The sequence below is a fragment of the Grammomys surdaster genome, unplaced genomic scaffold (assembly GCF_004785775.1).
Source record: "Grammomys surdaster isolate TR1022 unplaced genomic scaffold, NIH_TR_1.0 125889, whole genome shotgun sequence".
Classification (NCBI taxonomy): domain Eukaryota; kingdom Metazoa; phylum Chordata; class Mammalia; order Rodentia; family Muridae; genus Grammomys; species Grammomys surdaster.
In genome coordinates this window covers 1,958,515-1,968,870 of record NW_021620714.1, presented here as the reverse complement: position 1 = coordinate 1,968,870, position 10,356 = coordinate 1,958,515, and the positions used below count along the sequence as shown (strand labels likewise).

Sequence of the window (10,356 nt, the reverse complement as noted above, 5' to 3'; positions counted from 1 at the left end):
ATAGATAGATAGATAGATAGATAGATAGATAGATAGATAGATAGATAGTAGAAAATACTTAAAATAAAGGAGTGAGAAGGAATATGTGTGTACATATGAATGTCCACAGAATAAACAGTTAAAAGTAATATTTAATTATCTAAAATAAATTCATTTAAAACTAAAAAGAAGGGGAAAAGAATTAAAATGAAGGAGGGATGAAAAGGAAGGTTGTGTACATATGAATGTGTATTTTTATATTTGTATATGTACAGCCTCATGAATATGTATCCACACACAGTCCCACACAGATGTTCCTTCACAGAGCCCTAGGGTCATTTTTCAGACTCCCTTCTTGTCTAGCTGGGATTGAGAGAGGAAACAGAAGTCATGCACTTACCTGTCTGTGTTTGTTTACTTGGTACTTGCAGAAATCCTAAGACGTACACGTTAACACTATTTTCCCAGTAAGAAAGACAAACAAACTGGCCTTAAAGTTACTGGCATTTGCATACAAGTCCACATAACATAATTTTAATTGCTGTTGTGTGAGGCAACTCAAACTTGGTTGGTTGAGAACTAAGGATTTTCTATAATTGGCAGATAGCTGTAACTAACCAAACAACTGCAAAAAACTAACCAGAGAAGTAGAAGTTTTGTTTAGATAAGCAACAAAGAACACTTGGGGGAACTCAAAGACTTCATTAAACTGTTGGCTGCCATGATTTGGCTTGAAATGAGCAGTATGACTGGTCTAAGCCAAGGTCATATGGGAGGGAAGGCAGCCAGCCAGAAGGCCCACTTTTCTTGTCTTCAGTCTGTTTTCTGTACCTTAGTCAAGGACAGGAAGGATACACAGTTGTGGATCACTTTTGAAATTCTTTATCTCATGGCATGCCAGTTCCTGTGAAAGTTGAAGATGTTGGGTAAAGGTTGTTACCTGGTGGTAAAACGTGTGTTTGGCATGTACAGTATTCTGCAGCACCAAATGCCAAAACAGCAACAAAGAGGTAATGCAGGAGTGGTTTTGTTTCAATCCACTATAAGGTTAGAAATAGCTTCTTATTAATAATAACGATTGGTCAAGTTGGCCACCTTCTAAGAATGCCTCACAGCACTCTGTACTATTACCTGCACTGTCCATATAAGGAAACCGAAGCACAGAGCATTTAATAGCTACTGAGCAGGGACAGATCTATGTTCAAAGCCATATCCACCTGATTTAAGAGCTTATCTACTGTGCTATCAAGCCCCTCAAAGGGACAAGTGTTTCCCAAGTTCCAAAGAGAGTGGTGTCACAGGTCACTGGCTGTGGGCCTGACAGACACATAACCACACACACACACAAAACTTTCTCTCAAAACATGTTTCATGAGAAATAGTCCACAACTCCTACACAGCTTCCTAGATCTGTTTACTCTGAAAAAAAAATATGTTTATGACTTGGACAAAGTACAGGAAACCATGACTTATGGTCTGAGCAACCCGCCAAGGAGAGAGTTTCTTTCAAGCAAGAAACTGGTAGGATTATGTGTTGCAGCCCCACTGATGCATGAAAAGATGAGAGCCAGACATGGGGAACCAGGCTAGGATTCAGTACCCATGGCAGAGCTAATTCTAGAACATTGTCCGTTCAGGACTGGACGGTGCTGGGGTATGGTGTGTGCATGAGAGAGGGGCATCCTGGATTTTATTCCCATCATGGAGGCTGAGAAAGTTCTTTCTCTGTAGTTCTATAGAATTTGAGTGACATTGTGCTTCTTCATCCCCAGATAAGCCAGACCCCCCGGCTGGCACACCTTGTGCTTCTGACATTCGGAGTTCCTCACTGACCCTGTCCTGGTATGGCTCCTCGTATGATGGAGGCAGTGCCGTACAGTCCTACAATGTTGAGATCTGGGACACAGAGGACAAGATGTGGAAAGAACTAGCCACATGCCGCAGCACTTCTTTTAATGTCCAAGACCTGCTGCCTGACCGCGAGTATAAATTCCGAGTACGTGCAGTCAACGTCTATGGAACCAGCGAGCCAAGCCAGGAGTCTGAGCTCACAGCTGTCGGAGAGAAACCTGAAGGTAGGACTGCCTTCATTTCTTCATGGGCTTGAAATAAATATGCATGAACCCAGACAGATTTCACAGAGGGAAGGAGAAGGGAGGTTCAGAGAGACTGAATCTAGAGGAGTGACAGGCAGTACCTTCGGCGCTATTGATTTTTAAGACTGTGTCTTGAACCCATACTTTAAAAGAAGTTTATAGGGCCTTTCAAAACCTCATTAGCCAAAGCACTGAGGGTGTAGTTCAGTGGCAGAATACTTTCTTAGTGTATGAAAAGGGTTGGTTCCATCACTGATATCATACTTAGTGAGAACATTGTGCCAGAAGGTTTGTTACCCTGCCACCAAGGCTGATGTGTTCATTGGCAGGCAGGCTGTCAGGTAGATTCAGGCTCCTGTGTTCACCTCTCGTCTCCTCTCTGCTTCTGTTGCTCTCACAGGTAAGTGTCTGCTCAGTGTCAGGACGTAGGATATGGGACCAATAAAGAGCTTAAGTTGAGGGGGGAATGCACAGACAACTTCAATGAGACAGGCTGCATCCCACTAGGGTAATGTAAATGAAGAGAGGATGTAAGTTTTGCCAGAGAGGCTGAAGGGCTTCCTAGAGGAGGTGGCACTGATGCTCGAGAAGGAGGCTGGTACGCTGAGAAGCAGGGGAAATAAGGAAGGGCATTCCACACAGAGAACGCCACAGCCTGAGCAAGGGTAGGAAGTGACAGAAACTGGTGGCATTTGAAAAGCTTAAGCGTAGCTAGGGCATGTGTCGTGGGAGATAGAATAGAAGGAATTAAAGTGGAGAGGGTCATTTAGATAAAATTACACTGCTCTCCAGAGCTTTGCAGACAAGAGACAACGTGGTCGGTATTTTGGAAAGGAAACTTTGAAGTAGTGGAGCTTTTGCTACTCAGTTATGGCAGCCTTCTGTATCCCATCCCAGCATCCCCGGGCTTCCTGAAGCTTCATCTTCACATGCTTTGCTCCTGAAGGCATTCAGATACCCATGGACATTTGAGAAGCCTTAGGGTTGATGATGGACTAGAAGGATGAGTCAGCCTCATACCAGATGATTCTCTGTGAGCGTAGCCTAGCAAAGGGATGGGAAGGGCATGCATGAATTAAAGCTCCATTGGATGGAGTGGACCATTCTTGGTGATTTGGGAGGGAGTGTGTTAGAGAGTACTGAGAGGGTTCTAAGATGACTCTCTGGTTCCTGGCTTGGATAACTCAGAACACATTCAAGAGACAGTTAGAGGTTTATTAGTTTGAGTCATGTGGCTGATGCAGTCATTATCTGCCATACGCTAATAGAATCTGTATCACTTTACAGTCTCCATTCCATTCTGTCCCAGCAGCCCCATGTGGCAGGTATTACCATTGCCCTCCTCTGACAAGGGAAATGGGGACAAAGGGCTGGAACGTGTTGCCTAAGGTCACAGAGCTTGTGAATAGTTGAGTAGAAGCTTGAACCCAGAGCTGTCTGACCCAGAGCTTGTTCTCCTTTGGTCAGATTAGGGAAGAGGTTAATTGGGCTGTCTGAGTACTGGCCTGAGGTACTTGGAAGTTAGATAAAGGGCTTGGTTTCAGGACTAGTTTTGTAGAGCCACCTGAGGGATACCCAGGCCATTGGGTCCCAACCTTAGGAGGAAGAGTCAAACAAGGGCTATAGATTTGGAAAGCTTTCCTGTTGAATGGACAACTGAATAACATCAGTGAGACCACCCAGAGGTTAGAAGAGGTCAACACTAATGCCATAGTGTGAAAGCTCATGGGTCTGAAAGAAATCTGGAATTCACTGTGGACATCGGGGGTGGGGCAAGTTGCAAATGAACTGCATCAACACTAAAGAGATTGGGACACAGGATCATTGGGGTTGCCTGTTGTTTGATAGTAATCTTTGAAATAAAAGTCCATAGAGTTTCCACAGGGTGGAAAAGGGTTCCCTGGTGAGGGAATGAATAGGAAAGGGCATAAGTATGGGGTGTTGTTGCTAAGTTTTATGCAAAGAGAGGGAAGAGGATGCTGTGGATTTAAGACAGAGAAGGTGGCAAACAGAAGGAACGGTGCTCTTGGGGAGATATTACAGGAGTCAAGTAGATACCATGGTGGGACACTCAGGTATCAAAGGAGACAGGGAGAGAGACTTTCCAGGAGGGAGACATCCTGGGAGAGAGACATCCTGGGAGAGAGACATCCTGGAAGGACCAGGCAGCCCAGGGGTGCATCCTGAGTGTGAAGCTGTCTTTATAATTATCCCCCGAGTTTCCAAAGTTAGGTATAAAACAGCCCTCAAATAACCGAGGGCTCCAGAAAGAAGGAAGAAGATGTTAGTGGATAAACCAACTTCACACTGTCATCTAACCAGTCGCAGGCTGGAAACCTTCACTTCTGAACCCTTGGGATGAAGACATGATAGTCACAGTTGTCCCAGAGGAAGCCAGCTTGGGCCCTGGCTCATGGCAGCTTTCACAAGGCTATGATCCACGGGCTCCTTACAGTGTATGCTGGGCAAACTGAATAACAAAGCCACCATCTGCTGCCCTCCTAACACTCCAACTCACATGCATAACACACACACACACACATACACACAAACACATCATCATCATCATCATCATCCTTCTGCAGTGGACAACTTAGGCAACCGGCAGGATAGGGTGGGTCAGGGAGCATTTTTTAAGATATTATTTTAAGAGTCACAGGTAAAGAGAAAACCTGTTCATTGACTGGCTGGAACTCATCCAGGCCCTGCTGCAGAAACTAGAAGTGACCAGAATCCCTGATCAACCTTGGAGGGGAGGGGGGCGCTGCTGGAGGTGAGGCATGGCTTTCAGGAGGCCAGAGCTGTGGCACCCAGGACTAGGAGGAGTACCATGTTAGTGGGCAGTGACCTGGCCCTTGAACTCCACAGCAGGCAGTCTTGTGCAACCTCCAGAACCCTCCCACTGCTGTAGATGAACAGAAATGAGGAGATTGTCTGAAATCCAGAGGAAGGGTCCAGGCCACCCAGGGCTTCCAAACAGGAAGCTACTCCTACTCCAGGCCCAGTTGTCTTATCCAAGAGGGAGGAGGAGGGGAAGAACTGTTTACACAAGCTAGGCCCAAGCACAGAGGACAGGCTACAGGGGCGCAGGAAGGGAGGAAAGCTAAGAGGAGAGGGGTGTGGGATGCCCCAAGCCAAAGCTTCTGTGGACTTCACGAGACTTGTGAGGGCTTCTCAGGTACTGTGAGTTCTAAGCAAGGGTAACTCTCTACTTGGGGGGGCAGTGGCTCTCTTGGATGTATGGTGGAGAATGCATGTGTGAGTGTTGGTGGACAAATGGGAGAAGCAGCCGTCATCAAGGTCACTTCAGTGGAGTGATGGGCTATGAGGGTCTTATGAAAAGCGACGCCAATCAACCCTCGCTCCACAAGCCCCGCTGGGTTGACTCTTCCCATCCTAACACCAGGCTTGTCCTGGCAGCTTCCACTTTCTACTTCATCTTGATCCTTGGTTCCATCTTTTTTCAACCCATCCTTCAACCCAATCACCCACAGGTGCCCTGTATCCTTCCACTATTGCTGGGGCTGCCTTGGACACTGGGGATACAGTGAGAGACTAAAAAGGAGAGCTTCCCATCAGCTCCAGTGGCTTCCCTGTGCCAGAGCCATCTTTCAGATCCCGGACCTGACAGCATCCTGGCCCATCTCACTAGGCCTAGGTGAACAGAGCTGCCCACCTTGATGCCCGTTCCATCTATGTCTTAGACACCAGTCCCTGCTGATCCTGCTGACTTTGAAGGCCCTCCATGCTTGCCCCTACTCCTGATTTGTTCTAGGCTGTAGAGTTATTAGCAAAACAGCTGTGGCTGAGGCTCCTTGCCAGTCAGCTCCTTGCCAAACTGTGTTCTGCAGGGCTCCCAGAAGCTGTGTCCAGAGCTACACTGCCCTCTAGTGCTCTCTGAGCACACAGCAGTCCTCTGTACAGAAAGGAATAGCACTAGCTCTGCCTGGGAGACTTGATGGGACCTGCTTTGTGAGTGTCCTAGAGTTTCCCCCTCCCAGTACCAGCCCAGGGTGATGAGGCTCATCTGTTTACAGGAGTATTTCAGAACCCTCTTCCAAATAGCTCTTCCACTTAGCTCTTGGGCTTATGGCACATTCTAAATAGATTTTTTTTAATTGTGTGTATGAATTATGTGTGTCTATATACCACATGCATGCCTTCTGAGGAGGTCAGAGGAGGGCATCACATCCCTTGGAACTGGAGTCACAGACGATTGTTAGCTGAGAATCAAACCCAGATCCTCTGGAGGAGCAACCAGAGCTCTTAAATCTCTGAGCCATCTCCCCAGAACACTAAATAAATTTTAAAAATATATTTAGTTGAAGTCCCTTCTTCCATAATTGTCATCTCCTTCCTTCATGGAAAGAGGGAGGGACACTGAGGACTTGTTTGTGAGATGGCTGCCACCTTTTGTGGTCCAGGAGCTCAGCTCACTGAGTGGTGATTTCTCTCAACACTTCTACTCCCCACTTTTCCTCATCTTGCCCCACAACGAGAAAGGAGGCAAGGTGAGAAGGCAGACAGACTCCAGCATCCCGGGATCTTAGTCCTCCCAGAGGAAGGCTACCCCAAACAACCAAAACAAGAGAGTAACACCTTTGAGGAGAGGAGTTGGTCCCCTGTTTCTGTAGATAAGTTGTGGAGTGTGAGAGCAAGCATGGTGCTCACACAAATAGGCATGGCGCTCACACGGGCAGGCATGGTGCTCACGTGGGCAAGCATGGCGCTCACACAGATAGGCATGGTGCTCATACAAGCAGGCAGGCCAGGAAGCCAGCTCTGTGACTGGAGGCAGGGTAATGGGAACTAAGTCCCTCCAGAACTAAGTCCCTCTCCAAGGCTAGCTGAGAAAAGGCCTGTACTCAGTGGCTGGCAAGGCCCCCTAGTAGCTCAAAGCATTGTGTCACTCTGTCACAACAGAGCACAAACCACTTTTGTAGACAGCAGACCAAGAAAGCCTGCACTGGCTTTCTTACACTGCTGCTCAGAACACTGTTTCTGCATCCGCTGGATGTAGCAAGAGATGAAGAAAGCAAAGGGTGACCATCAATAAATCAGAACCACTCCTTCAGACCAGACAACACACTTCAGGACAATGAGGCTTCCTGGTAAGAAATACTGTCTCATTGTCTGTAAGACCTGTATGGGTGACTGGCATCTACCAGATAGTCATGGGCCACTGGGCTTGAACTCCTGCTTCTCTCAGAACCCCATGGGAAATAGCATCAATGACATAATCCGAGCATGTGCTGACTCTGTAGTCCATCCTGGTATGGCTTCCATCTGCCTCCAGTCCTCCTGTATGGGGCATCATATGAATGACTCCCAGCTCACAGTGTTCATAAGTGATGAACAGTGTGCAGCCCCACTTTCACTCTAGCAAGCTTTCCTTTTAAGGCACACCCACGCCAGCAGTGTCCACTGCCTTTCCCGACTGTTAGCACAGCGGTTCTCCCTCCTTGTGACTCTCCATCCCTTGTCCAGCTCCAGCATAGTCTGCTGGCTACTCACAGCTAGTGTCCCGGGAACAGATGCCCAGAGCTCTACCAGGGCCCTCGGAGGAGTCTACCTGTTGTTCTCACTTTGGTACTCCACAATTCTGTTGGCCAGAGCCTCAAGTGGAAGAACTAGAGCAAGCTTCACAGAATCCTGTAGAGTAATACCCGGGGGCAGAGTGAGGTAGTCCTCCCTGAGCACCCACTTTTAAGTCCTAGGAGTCATTCTTGGGTCATCCTTTCCATTACTGAGGTGCCCAGCACCACTCAGTGCCAGCTGTATGGATCTCAAAGCATGGTAGTTAGCTCCCCCTGCCCCCAACACTGTCCCCAGCCCCTTATACTGTCTCCAGCCCCTTACACTGTCCCCAGCCCCTTACACTGTCCCCGGCCCCCTACACTGTCCCTAATTCCCTACACTGCCCTCATCTGCCTTCCCCAATTTGCTTTCTCATGATTGTTCCCTATGTCGCTCTTCCCAGGCTTCTTGTGTTTAGTTTTCTAAAGCTAAACTTTGTCAGCCACATCTGAAGAACTCTAAACAGATCACAGCTTCTGGGTTTATGTTTGTAAACTCTCAGAACCCTTTTTTTGGCAAGAGGTACTTACCTATGTGGACTGGGGTTAGTTTTCCTCCAATTGTCTGTTTAGGTTCCAGTGCGTTCGGTCGTCAGTCTGAAGGATGTACTAGCTGTCCACAGGTCCAGCTGCACCTGCTCCCTGGCCCTCACCCCCACCACAGACAAGGACCTTACAAAACCCTGCAGAGCTCGGCATGCTAGGGCACAGCCCTCACTGCCAGCCGTGCCTGGCAACCCTCTGGGTCACTGTCCTCACAAGACAAGCACCCCCACAGCTGTGTCCCCAGCCTTGCTCTGGTGGCAGTGTCAGCAAATCAGCCTTTCAAGTCTTCCTTCCACACTCTAACACACCTCTACACTCTCTCTCACACACATGTATTTTACACTTATGCACGGGTATTATACCACCCACACATACATTTGCACATGCCATGCGATCCCCCTCACACACGTGCAGATACACACAGGCACATGCACATTCTCACACTGCCCCTCACACATCTCTCTCACACTGAAACAACCCTGTCCTACACACATGCATTCACCCACACGTGTGTACACTCTCAGGTATATGGCTGCACTATCTATACTATATGGTATGCACTCACATACATCCACAGGACATCACATGCACGTAGCCACACTTCACAGATACAGTCACACACTTCCACGAACACATGTATTCTATGCCATCCCACATACACAGTCACATACCTCCACAGCATCACACGACATAAGACACATGCTCCTATGCTACCCTACACATATTCACATATCCGGTACATATACACTCACACAAGTCTATGTTAGTCCTTACATGTGCTCTCAGACTTCCACACCCACACCTCCATGCTGTCCCTCACATGTACACTCACACCATCCCATAATACCCTCATATACTCACATTACTATACACTTCCAAACCATTCCACACACGAACGCTCTCACATACTTGTCCATTATCCCACGCACTCATACCCGCTCAGCAGACTGCCGCATCTACACACTTCCATACTGTCCCCATCCACTACCCCGACGTGCACTCGTGCCCTCATCTGTCCCCTCACCATCATCCTTGTACGCACATACTCACATCATCTCATGTGCGTGCTTACACTCTGTCGCACATGCTCGCTCTCACACACATGCTCGCTCTCACGCGTTTCCATTTCCATGACCCTTGTCATCACATTTATGATTGCCATGCCCTGGCTGTTTCCTCAGGACACCTCTGTTCATCCATCCTTCAACCATGGTCCCCCTGATGGCTGAGGACCACAAAGTATTAGGAGCTATGTGTACAGCTCCTTCCTCTCACGGACCAGGAGTCTGAGGTTCGGAAAGAGAAAGATACTTGGCTGAGATCAGGAAGTTAGATGCCTGCCAGAGCAAAGGAACTCCTGGGGCTCTGAAGTAGACAAGCTCTGGGGTCCTCTCGCCTGTCTCTTCTCCTAGCCCTTGCTCCTGGCTGATGCAGGGAGCAGCTCCCTCCCGTGCTCCTTGATGCTCACTAGCTTTCTCTGTGCGCCATCATTCACCGGCACTTCATTCCATCTTCTCCTGGGAGGCCACTCAAGGGCTTCTTGTGAGAAGAGTTGCAGGCTTTGCTGTTGTCCTGTCTTGTATCCCCTCCACTGTTTGTTTGGTGCCACATGCTTCACTATATGACATATGTAATTGAGACGCACTTCAAGTTTGTATGGATTTGCCTATACACGTAAATTATGAGCTCCAGGAAGGAAAGACTGTGCCTTGTGTGTGTGGTGTGTTGTGTGCCCACATAGCTGGCAAGATGCTTGCTCTACTGCTAGAAAACCATAACAAATATCCACCAAATGTATAAAAAGATTTAACAATGGAAATAATTATAGGTTGCTGACTTTTCAAGCTATGGACTTGAAAGCTAATGGGACTGTCACAGTTGTATGTAGGTTCTGAAATACCAAAAGGACTAGAGGAAAGGTTAGTGGGGAGATGGCTGGGGGTCACTGGTGAGAAGACATTATGAAGGCCAGACATGTGAAGAGTCAGGAGGCTGGGGTGAGGAGACCCTACCCCCATACAGATGCCAGTATGCATGTGGCTCTTTTTACAGTCAGGACTGGCCCGCTTCAGGGGCCGTCTGTGTGGGTCAGGAGCTGTCTGTGTGGGTCAGGTGCTCTGGGACCTGGGGAAGCCTCCGTTATGCCTTGCTCTGAGTGG

General features: G+C 48.1%; 1 protein-coding gene across 2 annotated transcripts in view; it reads left to right on the top strand.

The window, feature by feature from the left end:
• Mylk (myosin light chain kinase) overlaps positions 1-10,356 on the top strand; it is a 188,648-nt gene that overhangs the window by 144,701 nt on the left and 33,591 nt on the right. For both annotated transcript variants that reach the window (XM_028752285.1, XM_028752284.1), the window contains exon 22: positions 1,752-2,054. In XM_028752285.1, the coding sequence (XP_028608118.1) occupies positions 1,752-2,054 (303 nt within the window). The remainder of the gene's footprint in view (positions 1-1,751; positions 2,055-10,356) is intronic.